Source organism: Prionailurus bengalensis, chromosome A3, assembly GCF_016509475.1.
Source record: "Prionailurus bengalensis isolate Pbe53 chromosome A3, Fcat_Pben_1.1_paternal_pri, whole genome shotgun sequence".
NCBI classification, from domain to species: Eukaryota; Metazoa; Chordata; class Mammalia; order Carnivora; family Felidae; genus Prionailurus; species Prionailurus bengalensis.
In genome coordinates, this window is record NC_057354.1 from 46248031 (window position 1) to 46271268 (window position 23238).

At 40.7% G+C, this 23238-nt stretch overlaps 1 protein-coding gene across 1 annotated transcript in view; it reads left to right on the forward strand.

Moving 5' to 3' along the window:
- The window catches only part of KIZ (kizuna centrosomal protein), a 142593-nt gene that overhangs the window by 78758 nt on the left and 40597 nt on the right, over nt 1-23238 (forward strand). Inside the window, exon 7 of the mRNA XM_043602995.1 lies at nt 21535-21655. Coding sequence (XP_043458930.1) covers nt 21535-21655 — 121 coding nt within the window. The remainder of the gene's footprint in view (nt 1-21534; nt 21656-23238) is intronic.

The following is a 23238-nucleotide window of genomic DNA, read 5'->3' on the forward strand; positions in this document are numbered from 1 at the left end:
GTTGTTGTTCTTAGTGCAAGGTTTCACCTGCATTACCTAGGATGCCATGAGGAGAACCTGAAGTCTTTGTCATATGCACTTTTAAAAATTTTATTATTGTGGTATAGCATACACATAGAAAAGTGAACAAATTATAAGTATACAGCTTGATTGATTATCACAGAGTGAACACCCCTGATAGCCCCTCCCTGTCCAGAAATGGTTTTGGTACCCAAAGCCTGCTCTTTGTCTTCCTCCCACTCTTCTCCCTCATCATCACTTCCATTAACTGCTGCTTCCTTTCTGAAGACCAAGGAAACCAGATATCATTTGGCCCTTTTGAGTTTTAATTATGAAATGCATAGCTTTGGCCAAGGCCTTCCTAACTTGGTTTGCCTTTCCCCCTTTAAATCTGTTACTTGGAAGGTTTTCTTCCTTTCCATTTTATCTTTCTTGCCTGTATGAACCCTCTCAAGTCTTTTAACAGTCTGTCTCTGTAGTTTGCACACAATACTTTCTTGTTTTCGTATGTGTAGTTACTGGAAAGCCTTCCAAACTCATGACTGCTGACCTGTAGAATATGCTATTTCAAAATGTTGTTATGGTTTACACCCATTTACAAAAAATCATCCAGAATATGAACCTGTTTCCTTCCTTTTGTTTCTCCTGTCAGGCTAATGCTAATTCCATTTCTTTAACTAGAGGTGATCACAGGAAACAAATCGGGAACACATTTGTTTGGTTTGGAATGTTCTCTTGCTGTCTCCCTGCTCTAGACATGTGAAATCACAGGAGGAATGGCAAAGCCATGACCTCTTGTAATTGTCATCTTGTATCTCTTTGTGGCCAATATTGAAATTGACTAATTGAACTTGACTTCTAGTTCTCATTTCCACCTTCATCAGATTCATTTCTTTCAGCTAAAGCACTTGTACAGTGGCTGGCATATGTTATAATTTGAATCTTTATTAGTTGATGATAACCTGATATGATGGTTCTAGAAGTCAAGATCCAGGGACATACATGAAGTAAAACAGGATTGGCCAACATTTTTTTTTTAAGTTAGAAATGAACTTGGCTTCTGTGTCTCTTATTTCTGACTGTTGGTAATTTGGTAAATTTCTTTTCTAGCATCAAATAATCAGAATCATGACAAAATGGGCATTTTGTCTTACTTTACCCTTTTCATTGAAAAGTGTTGGGTATGGTGCACTCACTATAAGTATAGTTTGTACTTAACATCAATATATAAGGTCACCAGCAAAGCCCCAGAACTTGGAGAGTTCAACCAGGAAATCATCATCCAAATGGGTGTGACCAGAAGTTTTCCTTAAAAAGGGATACTTTCCAGAAAAAAGACACATACCTTGTTTTATTGTGCTTCACTTTATTGAGGCTCACATATTCTGCATTTTTTTACAAGTTGAAGGTTCAAGACTTCAGTGGGAAGCAACTACAGATGTGGTGGAAACAGCAAGAGAAATAGAATCAGAAGTGGAGCCTAAAGATGCGGCTGAATTGCTGCAATCTCATGATCAAACTTGAACGGATGAGGAGTTGCTTCTTATAGATGAGCAAAGAGTGTTTTCTTGAAATGGAATCTACTCCTGGTGAAGAAGCTGTGAAGATTGTTGAAATGACAACAGAGGATTTAGAATACATGAACTTATTTGATAAATCAGCAGCAGGTTTTGAGAAGATTGACTCCAATCATGAGAGAAGTTCTGTGGGTAAAATGCTATCAAAGAGCACCACCTGCTATCGAGAAATCATTCGTGAAAGGAAGAGTAAATTGATGCATCAAACTTCATTGCTTTAAGAAATTGCCACAACCACCCCAGCCTTCAGCAACTCCCACCCTGATCACTCAGCAGCCATAAAGGCAAGACCCTCCACCAGCAAAATGATTATGACTCACTGAAAGCTCAGATGCTGGTTAGCATTTTTTTAGCCATATTTTAAAATTAAAGTATTTACATTGTCTTTTTAGACATAATGCTATTGCATACTTAACAGACTACAGTATAGTGTAGACATAACTTTGATATGCACTGGAAAACAAAAATATTCATTTGACTTGCCTTATTGTGATACTCGCTTTATCACGGTGGTCTAGTACCACACCCACAGTATCTCTGAGGCATGCCTGTAATCAGGGCTGAAAAGTTACCTTCAAGGAAGGTCATAGACTAATCAGCTGTAGGGTCTGTCTGAAGCAAGGATGTGTGAGCAGGTGGAACAGGGGCAGCATACAGCCCAGGAATGGGAAGGCTGAAGGCAGAATTGGGTAGTTCCACATCCAGTACTGATGTGGGGAGAGATGCACCAAGTCCAGGGGCGGACAACTCGGGAGGTGTCCCCTGGAGTGGAACAGTGGAGTTTTACCACACTTCACCTGACCTACCCAAAATCTTTAATATTTTGTTAGGGTTAGGCTTAAGGTTGTCATATAAACTTGATATGCTAATATTTATAATAATAGTGATAATTTCTATTATCTTTGAGTGCTTGCTACATAGCAGATGCTGTGCCAGTCACTTTATACACATTATCTCATTTACAACAATGGTCCTATGTAGTAGAGGTGTCATTACCTGCATTTTACTGATAAGGGGACCCAGAATCACCTCTGGGACTGCCTTCCAATGAGATGCCTTCTCCCACACTCTGGAAGAGCAGGTGGACCAGGCTGGCTTTCCTGCTTTCATGGCTCCAGAGCTCCCTCTTCTGTGGTTCTCCCATAATGTTTCTAAGTGTGGCTTCTAGCTTTCTTGGATCTCTTGCCTCTTTCCCCTCATCCACATTAAGTGGAAAGAGTCTTTCTTATTGCCTCAGTTCAGTTCAACTTAGAGGTCACTTCCAGCAGTTTCTTCTCAGGGCTGAACTCTCTGCTGAAAAAGCACTGAGAACAGTGAGGTCCCAGACCTCAGGGCCGCTCCTGTCCCTGCCACAAGCCCCTCTGTTCTCACCCTTGAAATGGGCCTGCAGACCCCCTTCCAGATGGGCTGCTGTCCTTCTGGTGAGTGCCACCTGCTGATGTGGAGGGGAGGTTTTTGTGTCCTGGGGAACATCCTGTGTCTCTTTGTTGTCCCTCCACTTCCTTTTGTACAGTTGCAGATGTAATGGGTTGGGTTGCTCTTGAGTTGGTCACACTGCCTTGTGTTCTGTCACCTAATTTTTTGGTAGATATTACTTGTGAGTTTTTGGTTTGCTCTACTAGTTGTTGTCTTTCTTTTTTATTTTATAGGGGAATTCTGAGAGATTTAAAAAAAAAAGTACGCTGACACTATTTTCCTAGAATTCTTTTTACCATTTGATATTTGGGTAAATCACAACATTTTAAGAGCAGTCTCCCAATGACATGTGAAGGTGCCCTGCCCCAGCTTTCTGGGAGCCAAACAAGAGTTGGAAAGGGAGGGGAGGGAGATGGTAGAGGAGGAAAAGATGAGGGAGGCTAGTGGGAGAAGGTAGCAGACCTACACCTCTGCCAGGGAGGGAACAACGGACCAAATCCTGCTCAGGGTGTAGCAAAACTAAACCTCTTTCAACACAAATTTGAGATCTGAAAGTAGTTTATTCTGAGTGGGACAAGTTTACCATGGTTTCAGATGTTGGGAGAGGAAACTCTGACAGTCAGGCCCTGGTTGTTTAAGACCCAAACAAGGTAGGAAAGACTGGAACATGGCTAGGTTTTCAAGAAAATGGGGCTAATAGCAAACGGGCCTAGGATCCTTCTATTGCTCATATTTGTAAAAATAAGAGGAGATATGGTGGGGGCCAGGGTGACAGGAGCAGGATTGTCATTTTAAGATACCTGCTTAAATTTTTTTCAGTGAAATATGAATCTGAATTACTGAAAAGCCATCTGTAAGAGTTTGTTGTTTTTCATAGTTAGTGTTTTGGCCTTGTTGAACATTCAACTATAAATTATCTTGATATATCAGGTTGCTCTTGGCTACAAATAACAGGAACACTGTTTCAAACTCCTTTCAATAATAAATATATTTGTTATTTCTTATTTCTGGAAGTCCAGGAATAAAGCAGGCCCTCAGATTGATTAATGCCACCCTTCCCTTCCGTCATCAGAGAGGCTGTCAGCCTCAGTACTGGCCTTATCCTATGACCAGGAGCAGATGGCAGCAGAATGCTATTATGGACTAAATTGTGCCCCTCAAAACTCATGTCGAAGCCCTAGACCCCAATGTGATAGTATTTGGAGATGGGGGCTTTAAGAGGTGTTTAGGGTTGGATGAGGTCATTGAGGCTGGGGCCCTCATAATGGGATTGGTGCCCTTTTAAGAAGTAACTTGAGACAGCTCTCTTTCTCCCTCTGCCAAGTGAGTACACAGCAAGAAGGTGGCTGTCTATAAGCCAGGAAGAGGGTCTTCACCAAGGAACCAAATCAACTTGCACCTTGATCTTGGACTTCCTAGCCTCCAAAACCGTGAAAAATGAATATGCTATTTAAGGCACACAATCTGTGGCATTTTGTTATAGCAGTACAAGCTGACGAATGCAAGTGCCAAGAACTTCATCTGGATACCACAAAGATAAAGAGACACCAAAGATAGAAAGATACTTGCTCTTCTCCATTCTCTTTATTAGAAGCAGGGAAAGCCTTCAGTAGACTTCCTCTAACATCTCATCGCCTAAATTCAGTCACAGGCCCATTCCTAAGTCAGTCACTGGCAAGGGTTATTATAACTGGCTGAGATGAAAGAAGCCTATAGTGGGAGGGACCAGGTAGTAAATATTTTAGGCTTTGTTTTCCTCTTCCCACCCCCATCGCCTTTCCCTCCTTCTTCCCCTTTTAAATCTTAGCTCCAGGCTTGTACAAAAGAAGGCCGTGCCTGGATTTGGTTACCCCTGGCTTAGACTAATTGTGATCTAGTCCTGAATTGGAGTTACTCGAGAGGAAGGTTGATTCCTAAACAAAATTGAGGTTCTGTGAAAGGGAAGTAAGGAGCTGGGCAGTGAATAGGCAGCCACACTGCTGCTACACTTGGTCAAAAGAAGACTTTGTGGATGCAGAAACAGCCAAAGGAGGTGTGTCCAAGATAGCACTCAGGCTTTTTTAATAATGAATAAGTATTGCTTTTATAATCAGAAAAACAGTTAAGCTAAAAACAAGCCCTCAAAACTATCTTTTGGAAATATTCTAAAATTAGATTGTAGGAGATTACACAACTATGAGTCTGTTAATAAAAACCATTGAATATATACTTTAAATGAGCGAATTTTATGTTATATGAATTATATGTCAATAAAGCTGTTGTGGGCTTTTTTTTTTTAATCTTCTGAATTCCAAAGATTAAAAAACATGTCTTGCAGCTCTGTGGTGTTTGCCCTGTGGAGGCAAGGGCACCTTTGATTATATGGCTGGTTTCATAGCTTTCACTGACAGCCTTGGAAAGCTTCCTGTAACGGTGATGCTTTTAACGGCCACTTTTTTGGACATGTGTGTTAAATATCCTTAGAAAGTATTTTATATTTTATAATCAAATGCTTAGCATGCTTATAATAAAAATAAAACTGAGGCAAAAGCAAGGAATTACTGAAAATTTTTGCCTTTTCACTTCTTTTAAAATTTCTTTACTCTTTGTGTCCATTACTATTTCTGTTGTATTTACTTATTTTAAACAGCTTTAAGTCAGAGGGAACTCTATTGGCATGTGGCAAGAAGTCCTGTGGTAGATAGTCTGCAGCCTGGCTTCATCCAAGGCTCAGATGATGCCACTGGGCTCTGACTCCTCTCTTTTTCTTGGCTCCATTTCCCCTGGGTTGGCTCAGTTCTCAGCCCCAGCATCCTGGTGGCCTTTGTCCTGGAGTGCTGAGCCAAAATCTTTCTTTGGCTCTGATCCCATCCTGTTCCTAGCCCTTCCACAGTCACCGTAGCAAGGGGAGAGCTCCACTAGCTTGCACCTGGACCCCAGACTTCACCCTGAGCCCCATCCATGGTGGGGAGTGGTTGGGATGGGGGAGTGGTAGTTCTTTAGAGCAAAACTGAAATGTTACAGGTTGCTGGGTGGCAAACCTCAACACGTCATCTCTGGCTTCACTTCCCCATTTTGCTGCCTATTTTATTCCTCCTCCTTCACTTCCTTATGGCTCATCTTTCCTTTTAGTCTCTTTAACTTATATTTCTCACCTTTAAAGAACAGTCTTTGAGCTGTTAGTGATAGCCTTCTGGAAAACCCAAATGCATTTTAAGGTGGGATTTGAAAAAGAACATTTGAGCCTGAGAGCTGAGTGGGAAACCTTCCCTTCAGTGAGGGCTTTTGCAGGGAGTGTGTGCAGACAGGACAAGCAGGTGAGACAAGGAAAATCTCAAAAGTTAAGCAAAAACCGAGACTTTGATATATTTGCTTGTACTTTTATATTTAATCTTACCATTTAAGTCCTAGTTTCCCAACTATTGCACTGTTGCCTTAACCTGTAAGAGAGATGTGAGGAGCAATTCTTTTTTTTTTTTTAATGTTTACTTATTTATTTAGAGAGGGAGAGAGAGAATCCAAAGCAGGCTTTGTGCTGTCAGCACAGAGCCCTACATGGGCTCAATCTCACGAACTGTGAGATAGTGACCTGAGCCAAAATCAAGAGCCAAATGCTTAACCGACCGAGTCACCCCAGTGCCCCAGATGTGAGGAGCAGTTCTGGATCCCCTGTCTTTTATGGCTTTGAACTAGTTGTCTTTTTTTCCTATTTTCCTTTGTCAGTGTAAATTTATTTTAATCTGCTTGTCATTTTGATGGACAGGAAATGTGTTTGAATCTGCTGTTTAAAATAATGTGGTTTCGTTTTTGGGGGGTTTTTTTTGGCAGTGATTCTCACATGTATTTCAGTAGAATTATTCTGCAGTTGAGTATAATGATCTTTTCCAAGTTTGTAGGACAATGAATCTTTGTGATTTTGAGAACTTTCTCAAAATCATTTTACTAAAACTTTGGTACCTGCTACTGCCTGCCTACTTGAAGATAAAATGCATGAGAGCAGCAGATGAATAATAACAAAATGTGGAGCAGCTGATCTTGTTAGCTTTGACGGATTGGTTTTTTAATCATGCATATATGTACCTGTGGTTTGATTTTTATATTGCATACATATAGTCATTGCTTATAAAAATGTTTCTATTTTATATGATGAAATGAAATATATCAATATTTCATGCTATTTTGAAAAAAAAAGTTCTGTGAATTCCAGGTGTTCTGCCACCTTAAACATTGGAAAGCACTACTTTCCTGGGCAATCAAATCCCTGAATTTCTGGTATTGAGTCATGCATCCTATGTCCTTACTGATGAGCTGTGTTATGTATTTACAAGGACATGCACTGCACCTGGTAGTTTGGAAGCACTATTACATATGTAATAACGAGCACACTTGGAATTGGTTCTCACTGTTTTGAAAAGTATACTTAGCAGGAATCAGGGATTTGCTTGTCTGACATCCCCTGAACTCTGACCCAAAGGAAAGAAGCCTTATCACCTGGCTCCCAAGGTCTATGTGGGAGGGCGGAGCTGTTAGCTTTCATTTTCTTGTTTGCATCCTGCCTGCCTTTCCTCCACAGTTAATCCATTTATTAATTCGTACTGATGATTTAGCATCTCCCACTTTCTTGTTTCTTGTTTTCTCTTTTCGTCTTTGGCTTCTTCTGAGCAGCCTCTTAGGTGAATGCACATTTAAGTAATAAGTTGATTCAGCTTCTTCGTCATAATACAGCAAAGACCTGTGAAGGGCCAGCAGCAAACCAGCAGTCTTTTCAGCAGTCCTGCATTTGACTTCTACCATCCTGGCATAGCAGAAGGCAAATGTCAACAGCCAAGTGTTCTTTTTGGCAGTGTCCTCCCAGGGAGCTGCCACTTCCATCTTACTATCTTCATGGTGGTGGACCCAGAACATGGAGTCAGAATCCAGAGAGGGAACTGGTCTAGTTATCTGAGCTCCCCCTCAGTGAGGGTGACTGCACTGGACCTCATTCCCATTCATCAGTTATTGGCCTCCAAGGAGACTCACCTATCCCACGAACTGGCATACTAACTTATTATGGGGTCTGGATGTGGCAAGAGCCCTCCTTAAGCCCACCCACCACCCTATTGTATCCTCTGGTTTCCCTTCTCTCTGGATCCCCTCCTGTGCTGTAACCCTTGTCAGCCCAATCTGAGGCTCCATGCTTCCCTTCTTACACATGCACACACACACATGCAGAGGCAGCCAGGTAACAGCACAGCAAAAGTTTGATTTTGTTTTATGGTCCTCCATCAGTCATGAAGTCCCAACAAAGATGGAACTACCCTGACAATATCAGATGCCCTTTTACCAAAAGCACTCCGTAGAGCTTAATTGTAGAAATGATTATGATAATGTCTAATAAGCAGAAATGTATTATGTTCATAATATTTTTTAAACTTTTCCGAAATGAAGGTCCTGATTGTATTCCATTTTTGAAAGGCATAAGGTATATGGTGGTAGGACGTTTACCGTGTTCTCTTTTGCAGCAGATTTGAAGCCAGGTGTAATTAAGTGAATGGCTCCATAAATCTGTTGTGTGTGCCTGAGACTGGGGAGTGCAGCCCTAATGACAACACCCCTCTGGTAACATGTCAGCGCTGACTGAAAGGAAACCCAGGGAGCAAGAGTAAACGTTTCTGGTCTTCACCCTCCTTGCAAGGGTTTTTATCAACCAAAGTGTTAAGTAGGGGATCCATAGATTATCAAGGAGAAAACTGGAACCCTTACACATTTCACAAAGGATGTCTGCAGCTGGAACTAATGATTCTGGGCTACTAAAATCTCTTTATAAGTTCAGGCTGCTTATCTCTGTTTAAGGGTGAAGAAAACACCTACTACAAATTCTCTCAGGCTGTCCAGTGTCTCGTTCAGGAACTTAAAATTAAAAAAAAAAAAAAAAAAAAAGGTGGCCTGGGAGAGAGAGCAGTTCTGAAGATTACAGAGTGATGAGGTCTGTTTTGAGGCCAAAGTGGGGGAAAAGGCAAGGGTTTTGCTTGTGCAGCCTCCGCTACAATGGAGGGGACCTTAACACAGACGGACAGTACCCTACAAAATGTAACCCATAATTCAAGCTGTCAGCTTAATCACACTGTTTCCAGGTAAAGAGAAGGAGCCCTTGTTTCCTGGGTAAAGAGAAGGAGCGTTGTTTGCTGACCCCTGGTCCTTAGCCTGCTGCAGACCGCCCTGCTCTGTTGGCCTTTGTGTCGCAGTCCCCTCCTTCCTCCTTTTTGTCATTGTGCTCCCTTCAAGTGGCCCCCTGGAAGGGACCACCCAGAGGGCTGCACAATGGGGACTGAGGTAGCCACCAAAACATAGGTTTTGTAAGACAGCCCGTTAAAAGAAAAATACTGTTTAACTATGTATGTGTTTGTCCTTTCTACAACTGTTTTGTGTGGCAAACAAAACCCTATATACAAACTTCACTGTGGCCGCACATACAGCTGTTCCAGCCATCGGGTGTCAGGCTTGAGATAGTAGCTTCCAGTTTATTTTCCCAGGGCACTAATTCTTGATGTGGTTTATATTTACACGTTTGTTTGGATTTATGGTCAGGAAATTTGGTATCAAAGCAAACAAATTGCACTGGATTTATGAAACTATTTTATCCATAGTCCTCAGAGTTGGTGGCTTGGCATTACTCTCTGATGAAATTTGTCTGTAATGATACTTAACAAAAGCTAGCAGCCCGGAATTCAGTTCTCAATAGCCATTTACACCTCTGTAAAAGGATTAGCTCTGGCCAATTGTTAAACTGTTTAAATCTTAATTTGCATCTTTATGGAGGTAGAGCTTCTAGAGACCTCTCTGGTTCTCTGTTGTATTTGTATACCTATGGGTGGGAGGTCACTGGAGGTTTTCTCTTATTGGTGAAGGTGCTAAATTGCCTCAGGATGACCAGTAAACTCCACAAATTGAATTAACGTCTCAGGTTTTGACTGACAACAGTCGGCTTTGGTTCGTTAGTTATATTTTGTAGCAGTTGTGGTCTGAATGTTTGGTACATGAATGCACTCTGTTCTATTTAAACTAAAGAATACTCATGCTTCTTAGGATTTTAAATGTTAATTGTAATCAACAAATGTCCATGGGAATGAAGTGTAAAAAACCAGAACCAGAACTAGATAAAATGACGGTTTTAAAAAGTAATCTTTTCTGTCCCGAACATGTGCTCTTAGCTTAAAGATCAAAGCTTTCTTATGTTTAAGTCAAACCGATGAAGAGGAGCAAGTTGAGTTTTCCAGCCAGTGTTGCTGCAGGCACTGGAATTGGAAACAAAGGTCCTATGTATTGCTCCTTTCTCACCTTTCTGTGTATGGGTTATTCCTAAGTTGCAAGCTCCCAAATTGTGGACCACCTCTTCGAATGATGCCTTTTCATTTTGCTTATTTTGAAATACAGATTTCCTTCACTAAAACTTTGCTCTGTGACCAGCCCTGGTGCTTTACAATCTTTCAGTAGCATTAAAAATTTTGTAAGCCAACTCATTACCATTTACCATCAGTGATTACCATACTATTTTGAGACTGTTGTTCCCTAGAGAAAATAAAACCTGAAAGTTGAGTCTGTAGTGCTGCAGCTGAAATGCTTAAATTCGAAGTCCCTGAAAAGGTAACACCTACAGGAATGGGTGAGAGTTACCTGGCAGCGTTAAGGAATCATTTACTTTCTGTAACCCTCATACAGGGTTTGTTTCTATTTTTATGTTTTTGTCTTGTCAAAAAGTAATTCTCAGGTCACAATACTGAAAGAAAAAAGCATAGCACTTTTCTCTCTTCCTCACTTTAAAATACATATACTGAGTGTTCACATTAGCCTAGAATGGGGTTGTTTTCTTTCAAATTATCTCCAAAATTCTGTGTCAGTAAAAGATGAAAATGAAACTAGGAAGAATTATTTTAAATTAGGCACTCCCAAAATTTTATGTATTGTATGCTTTAACCATTGCTGGGTAAAATAAAATACACCTCTTAAAGGTTCCATTTGTGTGTCTAACAATTCCCTGTCAACCAGCAGATTTGTCCACCTGCTGGACTTCACAAAGAACAAACTGGCCCTGTGTGTTGAGGCCAGGCCAGTCCACACATTCCCCAGGCAAGACTGGACTTGGCCTCACTGGACCAATGCCCCTCCAGCAGGAATCATTTTGGTAGGAATACAAATAGAAGACACAAAAGAAGTTGAGTCCTGAATTCCAATATAGTTAGTCAGTGTTTCCATAACACGTAGTCTTTAATCTTTAGTTCCATAGTGTTTGAATTCTTGAATAGAGTTAGTTTTAGCAAAGGACTGATGGATATTTTGCAAACTAGAGCCAGGTACCATGTGGGGAAATACCTATTAGAAATCCCCAGCACATACCAACTCTTCTTTCAGCCAGAGAAACTTGAGTTCATCTATAGTTGTAAGCTCTGTGCAGATAGTAATTATCCATCTCATTGATCACTTGTTGCCCAGCCCTGGAAGTACTGGGCTGGTAGAACAACTATGTAAAAACTGTAGAAATAGGTGTGTCATGAATTTCTCTAATCTGGGTTTAAATCTTGGCCTGCCATTCAACACATATTGCTGTTAAGTGTGTCTTCAGTGTCATGCTGAGTGCTACATGAAACTTAAAACATAACAGTTCACAAGTCCAATTGCTGTTCTCAACACGCTTTTGGTTTTGTTGAGAAAGCTAAGCAGAAAGGACATAACTAGGGGACTGTTTAGTGTAACTAAGGATGCCATCTGAATGGTGAGTGCTAAAGGAAATCAGGGATAAGAAAGAGCCCGATGAATGAGATGGTCAGAGAAGCATCTAGACTGGTGTGAGATAAGCTAGTCTACAGGAGGCTCACATTTGGAAAAGAACAAAGGTTATGTGACTGGACAATCAGGTGTTACTGAACACTGGCACACCGTGCTCGATGGGGACAGAGATGCACACACAGGCAACGAGGGATGCGCTTTCTGTAGAGAATTTGATAAACAGTAACAAAAAACTGTCTGCTTTCTCTTATCACCACTCCTAAGAATGGCAAAGATAAAACACTCTTCCCCTGGAGGGAGGCTGTTCTCATAGCAACACCCTGCCCACACCCTACGTTGGTACCCCAGCATTAGTGAGTGTCTGATAACTTCCACTACCCGTGGGGACATTTTAGAGGAGGTATAGAAACGTCCAAGCCATGGTCCTTGTTCAGGGTGCACCACCTGGTTCTGAAAATCAAATTAAAGGCAGTCGAACTGGAGACCCCAAACCCACAGGCAGGCTCTGTGCAGCATAGTATTTAACCTTCTTTTGAGTTAACTGCCACATTTGTAAACTTGGAACATGGCAAATAAAAATAAACTTTGCAATTGTAGATTTCTAGCTTCTCTTGAACACTAGGAAGATCAGCATCACTGAGACCCCCATTTCACAGTGGGAGCTGTGAGTGGCTGGCCCTTTGCAGGAAGCACGGGCCCCAGCCTTCCATGACTGCCCCCACCAGCCCCCACTGTGGGTGATCGCTCCCTCCTCTGCCTCACCCACCACTGCTTTCCCCCTGCTGGCTCCTAGAACAAGAGCTTAGTCTCCTGGCTCCTGGGGCCTCACCAGTAGCATTAGCATATGGCCGCCAGGCTAACCCTCTCAAAAACACTGCTTTTAGGAAACCAGCCATTGCGTGGACATCTGAAAGATCTGTTGCTATTTTCTCACCAGAGTTTTATATCGAATTTTATTTCCCATTACAGTTGCCCCTTGAACAACAGGTTTGAATGGCACAGGTCCACGTATACGTGGTTTTTTGGGGGGTTTTTTTTGGTCACTGAATACGGTATTGTAAATGTATTTTCTCTTCCTTATCATTTTCTTAATGATATTTTATTTTCTCTAGCTTTACTGTAAGAATACAGTATAGAATACATATAACATACAAAATGTGTGTTAACCATGTTATCAGTAAGGCTTCAGGTCAACAGAAGGCTATTAGTAGTTAAGTTTGGGGGCAGTCAAAAGTTATGTATGGATTTTTGACTGCATGGGCGTTCGGTGCCCGTAACCCCCGTGTTGTTCACCAGTCACCCATACTAGCTTATCACCACCAACAGCAGTCCCTACCTGGCCAAACTTGTCTCCTTACTGGCACCCACACCCCCCCTTACCTGGCATTTCCTATCACCTGCTCCTGAGCTTGCAGTCTTATCTCCCCTTCTGTCTTAATGATCGCTGGCAGAAGGTCTTCCTCATCATTGCTGATTGTCTGCCTACTCATCCTGAGCTCCCCTTTACATCTCTAAAATTGGCTCACCACTGATGGGCTTATCTTCCCCTTCTTAAGGGCAAGTATTGTTGTGTGAATTGAGTGGCGGTAAGATAAAGCCTTCCAGGAAGAATTAGGACACAGATTTTACCCAAGAAAAAAGTATTCCTAGGTACTGTAAGTGACATAGGCCAGGAGTCTGGAAGGTTTTGGGCAGCAGAGCTCATAAGTCAAGGGCCCAACCCAGGGTCTGGCCCACAGGGACTAAGACTCCAAACTCAGAGTCTAGACAACAGGTCAGGACTTGGCAATGAGCTGGCGCACTGACAGTGTGGCCCAGAGCCCAGAACAGGTTTTGAATCCAGGGATCCATTTTTATTTCCTGCCCAGGGTAAAAGCCTGTATCAGAGTAAGGGAATGGTGAGGGGTGTGGGGGGGGGGGAGGGGGTAGGGGTAGGGAGGATACTATGCCCACAGTTTTTTCTCACCCTCAAGTAGGACAGATCACATCTCTTTTATCCCCATGATATCAGGCACATGGCCATCAAATGGATCCAGTGACTTAACCAACTATAGAACTAATTACAAATTAATAATACTTTGCTGTTAACCCATTGCCTTAGGAATTGCTTCATTTTCATTTGGGGGCATGTATCAAACATTCCCAACTGTGATCTTTTTTAATGTAGAAATACTGTTTTGTTTTTTGATATCCTCCCCAATAGCTTTTTAGAATCATGCTTTCCCCCAAACAGACACCTTTTTTTAAGGCAAGTTGCTAGCCAATCTCTTTGGAGGCTATTGGTACCATGACAGACCTAACTAGAAACAGTGGCCAAGTTGTTAGCCTCTGCCACTCCTCCCCTCTACCTGGAAGTAGACAATGAAGGCTAAATCCCTCTTCCCTTGCCTTCCTGTTCTTACAAAGAAAATGTTATTGTAGTGAGATCCAAATGAAGAAATAATAGTCATTTTTTTTATTATTCAGGAATGGAGGATATAACCCATACTCTAGCCAACAGTTTTCAATTTCTCAGCAGTGACAATTTAAGTAAATTTCACATGAGTTGTGGGGCTCTAACTTTGTTATGATTGACAATATAAAATTAGCCTTTTCCACTGTTAAGATTATCTAGCATTCCTATCAGTCAGGTGCAATGTGGCATGAGATTGCATAGCTGTAGATTGAAAACATTAAAGTCTTCAAAGGGTTAAAAGTTGCTTCCTCTGATGGATTTAAAACTGCCACATGCACACAAACAAGTTTTCCCAAACTGCCCCATTTTACATTTTTGTCGAGAGACAGTCTAGTTGGTGCATTTTTATGTCTAGATTATATTACAGATATATTTCAATAAACCACGAAAACCACTATAGATTCTAGAAGCGGGCCGTCTGTGCTTAAATAAACATCTCATGCAGCACCTGTTTTATTTTATAGGCTCTATAATCACAGTGACATTCTGAAAGGAGACCTTGAAGCCTGCAGAGCAGCTGTCCTTCACCAGCCCCCAGGACTCTTACCTGGGGGTGGCAGTGATGAAAAGCAAGTCAAGTATTAATCACTGCGGGGTGGGATGGCTGTTCTTGCTCCCAGACACTTCCAAATGTAAAGGGTCACAGAAGAACTCACACAGTCACCACTGGGGTCGTCACTTATAATTGTCAATTTAGCCTTTTCTTACAAACTGTATCATTTACTACTTTGTAAATGTATTTGTTTCTGTTAATTGGATATATACACTCAATCCCTGATCATAGCAATGTTTTAAGGGTTTACTTTGGAAGGCGGGAGGGAGCACAGGTAGCCTTTGGCATACTTGTATACCCGAGAGCAACCCAGGATACCATCCAGTATAACCACCACCCAGAGCGAAGCACTCCTTAATTTCCAAGGTCGTGCTAGTGATACCGGTCTCCAATCTGTAGGTATGGGTCACTGGACCATCAACAAGACCTAGGAGCTTGTTAGAAACATGTGTTCTCAGGCCTCACCCAGGACCCACTAAATCAGGAATCTGGAGGTGGGTGCGGCCACCTGTGTTTTAATGAGCCCTTAAGGGAACTCTGCTCCCTCAAGTTTGAGAGCCACCATTTCAGAGATATCCCTTAAATGGCCACAATTCTGGGATGAGAGAGAGAGAGAGGGAGAGTTAATTATTTGCAAGGTAGTCAGCACATATGAACCATGACTCTTGTATACTTTTCCTAAGTCAATTAGAAACCAATTCCATACCCTCTACCCGCCTTTTAGGCAGTTGGGTTTCTTTTCATGGCCTCAGAAGTTTTGTGGCATTGGGCTGCTTACTGAGTTCATAGAATTACAAATATGTAATGTGTGTAATGGTTTATCCAGTACTGTTATCTGGTGGGTTCCTAATTCATGTGGCGTAAATGTTGCCTGTGTTCTAACTTTGATTTGTATTTTGGGGGTTGACTCTATTTCCTCTTAGTAAAATATATCCTGCCATTTACTAGTTGAGAACAGATGATTACTCAGGCGTGGTCAGCAGAAGGGTGTCTGTGAAAGTCTATCTGCAAGGACCTTGTTTGGCTGAGAGCCTGGGAGGGGCTTCTGGGGTCTGGTTATCTTACCTCCGATATCATTCTCTATCTTTAATGTGCCCTGTAGGCTGTTTTATGTTCACAAGTTTTTAGAGTAGAGTTCAGCCTAAGTCTAGTGTGTACTGGATCCCATTAAGGCATGAGAAGTCAAATAAATAATGGTCTCTAAAAGGGCCTTGTCACAAGAAAACTTGGCCAAGCAAATGGTTCCATTTCACAGACCACAAGATGAGCTTCACGAGTCCTGAGTTTATTTACATCAACTTCTACATCTCCACTAGTGATCCCCAAGTTATGGAAAATGTTGGAAATGACCTTCCTATTCAATAGCTTTTCGGCCTGAAGCAATAAAGGCAAGAAAATACAAGAAAATCCTCTGGCATATATTTATCATGTGAAATAAAAAAAACAACAGTCTTAAAATACTCCTTTACAAGGTGGTGGAAGAAGCTGACTGGGAGGAGTCTTTCTGTGCTCTATAGGTCATTCGGTGCTTATGTGTCGTGAGGCTCTTTCCCTGGGCTCCTGTTTCTTTCTCACTGCCTTTTATGTCTGTTGATATACTATTCGGCATAAACCATAGTGTGACGTGTGGCATAGGAAGCATATATGCATTTATAATTCTCTGTGCAAACTGACTTGTTAGACTAAATGATTCATTGTTTGACTCTCTTAACCTAGGCTGCCAAAGTGTGATTGTGGGTGAGAAGATATAATATCTACATCTACTAGACTGATGTTTGTTATAGTTTCTCAACATGCATGATAAAGCATTGATTTCCATTATGAAAGGTTGCATTTTACATTACTATTGACCTACAGTTATGTATAAATCAGCCTTTCCTAAGAAATGAGCCTTCTTTATGACCAACACAAATTTTAAAATTAATATCTGGAGCCTTCAAGACTGGTTACCACAATCATTTTTAAAGCCAGATAAAGAAGTCAGGAATGGTTACTAATGTCAGTGTTATGTTCTGTTACAATTAGAATTGTCCCATGTACTGTGACTGGGGATAGTAGTGTTTAATGCATTCAGATTGTCACTGCTTCACTCTCTAGCTTCAGAAAAAGTGCCAAGTGTTTATATGACCTGTGAGAGACAAGTAGTCAAGTCTTTAAATACGTATTCCTTCTAATGGTTTTAACCATGGCATCCAGCTCCCCACTGCCCTCCTTGCTCCAGCCACCCCCTGCACCCCTCAACATCAGTAGTTATTGCTGGCTACTCCCCTAAGTGAAATATTCCTGTATGCTTGGTGATCTCCCCTGGATCAGACTAGTCAATTAGATAAACCATTCCAGAAACACAGATTTGTAAAGAATGATGTGCTTTTGTTCTTCAATTGCTAATGACTCTGATGTCATAGAAGTGTAAGCCAGGCAGAGTGGGAAGCCTCTAACAGGTTGTGAACTCCTTAAAGCCCATTCAGTAGAGCCATGTTCGGTGTGTCCGAATTCCTGTTTGTGCCCCTGACCAAACCATGGCAATCGACATCTGTCTCTCTAATCTCATGTGTAGAATGGGACACCTGCCTCATAGCATACTCTAAAAGATAGTGTGAAGACCTCCAAATTCCTGCTCATAAAATGAAGCATCTTAAAGGAAAAAAGAAAAAAATGATTCTTATCGTCATTATTGATCTTCGCTATATCAAGGATTAAGTGTTCAAAGTCCTTCATTTGAAAGAAAGGCTTCCTATTAGGTAGAGTATCAAGTCACTATTTTAGACCATGATGAGTTATTACAATTTGATTCATGTCATTTGGGGTACTTGATAAAAAGTTCCATTCATCGTTGCCTTTAGGAAAACATATTTTAAAATGAAAATGGTTACTAAATAAGTAGTTTTATCTTATACAAAAACCATAATGAGACTACCTATTACTTTATATGTTTTTCCAGGTGCAACTAATTAGTTGTCTCTTTTACTGGCTATTCTCAAATACAATTGCCCAATTGTACTCTCAAAATCATGCTGAAAAATTGAGTCAGCTTTATATTGTTTGGGTTACAGTATGTAAAATCCTCTTTATTTTATTCTGCCTGTATTCATAACAAAATTCAGGCTGTTTATTAATTTGTCTCCATTTAAAACTTTGGTCAAATTACCAATCTGTTATAAATCAGTTGTGGTTAGGAAGAACTGGTACATTTGTTTTAATTGCAATTTTCTGATTGGAAGCCAGTCCAAATATATGAAGTTAATTAAAGATTAAAGTCTCTTCTTTTGTTATATTTTTAATTAGAGGAGTATATTGGGGCGCCTGGGTGGCTCAGTCAGCTAAGCGTCCAACTTTGGCTCAGGTCATGATCTCACAGTTTGTGGGTTTGAGCCCCACATTGGACTTTGTGCTGACAGCACAGAGCCTGCTTCAGGCTCTCCCTTTATGCTTCTCTCTCTCTCTCTGCCTCTCCCCTGGTCACATTCTCTCTCTCTCTCTCTCTCTCTCTCTCTCTCTCTCTCTCTCTTTCTCTCTCTCCTCCATCAAAAGTAAATAAATAATTTAAAATTTTAATTAGAGGAGTATATAATTTATCTGACACCAAATTTTGTTTTTCTTTCTGTGTGGCACTGATGTTATAAATTTTCCAATCAAGGTGGAAAAATTAAAAAAAAAACTTTTTTAAGTCCTTTGTACCACTTTGCAGATCTTCTGATATGTGTATTCATGTAGAACCATGGGCAACACTTCATACAAAGGCAGCCATGACTCTTGGACTCCTTGCCCAATCTATCCTGAAATGAATCTGCAGAAAAGCCTGGTTTTGTGCTTTGATTTTTGACTTAGCTGTTCCAAAGTCACAAATTCTTGATGCTGTACCTCCTTCAGGAGCTCATTTTGCTGTTTGACCCCCTGCAAGTCAATTAATGGTTTTGTCCTTTTGTGAAGTATGTATAATAATTATAGGAAACCTTAGCAAGTTCTTCATCCCAAGACCCAAGAGATGGTTATAGTTGGTGGGAGTATTAGTAGCCAGAGTCTTGCCTTGGCTTTGCCTCTACAGAAGTCATGTGTATCAGTCACCAGAGAGATTGGTCTCTGATCATTCAATCCATCCCAACTAATTTAATTGATTTAATTCATCCAAAATCAACCTGTTTTCAAGTTTAATTCAATTTAGCTAAACATGCTTTCAGACCAGAAACACAATTGATTTACTCATTATAAGAAATACAACAGTTGAATAGACTAGAATTTGCTCATGCCCTGTGAGTGCATTTTCCCAGTAGTGAAATCTATTGTGAAACCAAATGTAAATGGATGTTCCTTCATTTATATAGAATCAGAACAAAGGAATTGGGTGGCATTATGACTTCAGTGAAGTCTGGAAGAAACTAAGAAATTCAATGTGCTGAAGGACCTTTCTACCAGACGAGCCAGAAACTTTAGAATCATTCTAGGAAGTTTTTAAAGAAGTTCAGGGATCCCCCTGACACATCCCACTTTATGCAAGTCTTGGTTAGGTGAAGCAAAGATTATAACAATTGAAATGCATTAAAGAAGGTTCTGAATTGTATATAGACTTACTTTTCCCCCCAAACATTTTATTATGAAAATTTCCAAACATGCAGAAAAATAAAGGGAATGGTACAGTGAGCATCCATACACCCACCACCCATATCTACCACTGACGTTTTATTGCACTGATGTTTTATGTCTGTCTTTCCATCCTTCCATCTATCCATCAATCTCAGTCATTTATTTTTATGCATTTCCAATCAAGTCACAGATATTAATGCACTGTTTTTTTAACTTTTTACTTTGAAACAAAAATTCGCAAAAGCAAATATAACAACATAATGAAATTTCATGCATTCATCATCCTGATCCACCAATTGTCAACATTTTTTTAGACTTGTGTTATCTCTTTCCTTTCCCCACATTTTTTTCCTGAGTCATTTAAAACAGACAAAACATTTCATTTACAAATACAAATGCTTATCTCTTTAATCTATAAGCATTTAATACATTACTGTTTAATTAGATTCCTTATCTAATACCTGTTTTTTGCCAGTTGGCCTTGATGGTCTCAGTCTTTGATTCAGTCTTTTTACATTTGATTTGTTTGAATCAGGATCCAAGTGATATTACCCATAAACTGGTAGCTCGATACAAATACAAGATTATGTTCCAGGCCAGTTATTTTGGCAAGACAACATCATAAGTGGCGCTAGTACTTCTGGTACACCTCTGCAGGCAGCACACGATGGCTGGTCGTCCCACTGGTAGTGTTGCTAGGACTAATCCATGGGTTCGAGTGTTGGCACACTGATTTAGTACAGCGTTTACTGTTACACAATTTTCACAAAATTATAATCATCTCTTAGATGCATTCATTAATCTGGACTTAGAAATGGTGGCTTTTCTAATTTATTCATTTGTTCTGCATTTATTAGTTGGAAGAACTTTGCCCATCAACTACTTGGTAACCCTGAAATGCATTTTTTTTTTACCACAAAGGCAGGATAAATGATACTGTCCCTTTACTTACCAATTGTCAGAATGAGTAGTTGCCTTACCAGCCTCCAAAGGTTTGTTTGTTGGTTGGTTTATATTTTTAATTGTGGTAAAACGCACCACAAAAGTTACCATTTTAACCATTTTTAAGTAAGTGTGCAGTAGCATGAAGTACATTCATACTGTTGTGCAACAGATCCCCAGAACTTTTTCGTCTTACAGAACTGAAACTCTATACCCATTAATCAACTCTCCATTTCTCCTTCCCCCAAAACCCCTGGCAAGCACCATTATGATCACTATTTCTATGAATTTGACCATTTTAGATGGCTTACGTTAAGTCAAATTATACAGTATTTGCCTTTTTATGACTAGTTTATTTAACTTAGCATAATTGTCCTTAAGATTCATCCATGTAGCATGTGACAAGATGTACTTGATTTGCAAGGCTGAATCCAAAGGTTTTTATTATTTTTAAAACTTAAGTATTTTTTATTTATTTTTTAAATGAACTCATGATTTTCATATATTTGCTGTGTTTCAGTCCATTGCAGTCATTGTTGTTGGTGCTCAAATTGTTTCATCTTGGGCCAGTGGGATCCCCTTCAGGAGAGCTTCTGAGGCCTTTTAACATGACTCAGTAGCCTCTGAGAGTTTCCCTACTTTGTGATGCCCAGATGTTCCAGGCTCATCTCGTACATCTCCTACCCTAGAGATGTACTACATGCCAGAGTCTGCACATATAATACATGCTCACTTTTTAACTCTTTACTAATATTATCTCAATGCTTTTTAATTACAAGTAGACCTTAGTGAGAGTATAACAAGGATAAATTATTGTTCAGAAAGAAATGTGATGGGTTTCTCTTAACCACACATAAGAGGAGCTGGACTATCTATCCCATGATTTGAAACCATGGCTACTATATATTAGAACCACTCTGAGGGCCTTTAAAAAAATCCCAATGGCCAGGCCACACCCAAGCCCAGTTTGACTAGATCCTTTAGTGATGGCACCAGGCACCTAGATTTTGCAGAGTTCCCCAGGTGGTTCCAGTATGTGGTCAAAGTTGAGAATGCTCATTTAACAATGAAATCATAACCAAAATAAATTTTAAAAAAACATACCTGAACTCTGAAAATTACCTTAGTCTAGAATATATTAGGTTCCTGACTTTTCTGAATAAATAATCCTTCACTAGCTTGATTATGGGGCCTTTAAAAATGAAGGAATCTTATTTAGTCACACAGTACTGCCAATGTCTAATGTGTCTCCTGTTTCTGTTTTATAGATCTGAACAAGCACCAGGTCAGCATGTTGCCACCTTGAAAGAACATGATAATTCTATCAGAGAAGTAGTAGTTAAGCCATCTGAAGTTTTCCCAGTCAAAAAAGTGAACCAGACGACAAGGGTTAGTAATTTTTATTTAAAAAAAAAAATGAAATTTCAAGATTATACAAATGATTCATTTGAGGAAATAAGTCACCTTCTTAACCATGGTTAAAATATTTGGAAAAAAATGTTATGTAATAAGTGAGGTTTTGTGGTTTGTTTGTTGACACTTTCTGATCTCAGGCCTTTTGTGCAGAGTTTTGTGTAGGAATCTCAACTTCCTACGTTCAGATCCTGGAGGTAACCTAACTGAGCATAATGACCACAATATTTTCCAAGTAACTTAGAAGCATCTTGTAGCATTCTGGTTTTCTTTCCCCACTCTATACTTTAAAAATACAGTCTGGGGCACCTGTTGCTCAGGTGGCTCAGTTGGTTGAGTGTCTGACTCTTGATTTCAGCTCAGTCATGATCTTGCGATTGAGAGATTGTGCTTGGAAGATTGAGCCCTAAGTCAGGCTCGCCACTGAATGTGGAGCCTGCTTAAGATTTTCTCTCTCTCTCTCTCTCTCTCTCTCTCTCTCTCTCTCTCTCTCTCTGCCCCTCTCCCAATTCACACACACTCTCTCTCTAAAAAATAAACAACAAAAAATACTGAGCAATCATACATGTTAATTCAGCAAATATGTACTGATCCATTTCTGTATAAAGGTACCAGCCCAGATCCATTGAAGGGAAAGAGATAAATAAAACGTAACATTTCCTTCTGGGAAATGGCATAATAGGACGTGTGTAATAAGAAAATATCAGAGAATATCGGCCTCCAGTAAAAGGAGCCAAGCCATCTGGAGAACAAGTGAGGCAGACCTTACAGTGGAGGGAGTAGAGAAGTATTGAGGTGACCCTTAAAAGAGAGACAGAATGGGGCTCAGTCAGTTAAGCATCTGACTCTTGATTTCAGGTCATGATCTCATGGTTTGTGAGATGGATCCCCGAGTCAGGCTCTGCCCTGGCAGCACCAAGCCTGCTTGGGATTCTCTCTCTATTCCTCCCTTGCTTGTGCTCTCTCTCTTTCTCTCTCTCTCTCAAAATAAATAAATAAACTTTAAAAAAGAGAGAAAGACAGAATTTTGACAGGCTAAGATTACAGGGGGTTGCATCAAGCAGGGAGGGGCAGGGGTGACAGGGAAGGGCTGTTAGGAGCCAAAGAACAGACCCAGGAAGTAGACCCAAGCTCTGGTCCTCCTGGCTGAAAGGCAGGCTTCAGGCTAGCAGTGGTGGGCAAGAAGGTCCGAAGTGGTGCTGGGCCCTGTGTGCAATGACCATCCAGCACAAGTAGGGAGTTTGTGTTTGCTTTACTAGACCCTGGAAAGCCCTGAGAGCTTTTTGAGCAGGGCTGTAATAAGATTTCTGCAGTGCCTTAGGGAATTATACCCCCTTGGATTTGGACTGAGAAGGCAGAGGAGGGACCCCCACAGTGGTTCTGACCAGACAAGGAGGCACCCGTGGGTGAGTGTGAAGATGCTGAACAGAAAGAGGAAAGTGATGGAGTAGATCCCCTAGAGGAGCACTAGGGAGGACCCAGAAGCCCAGATCTAGAGTGTGCCCATTGTAGTCTTCCTTGTTCCCTAGAATGCCATCTATTGAGAGAGGTGGCACTTC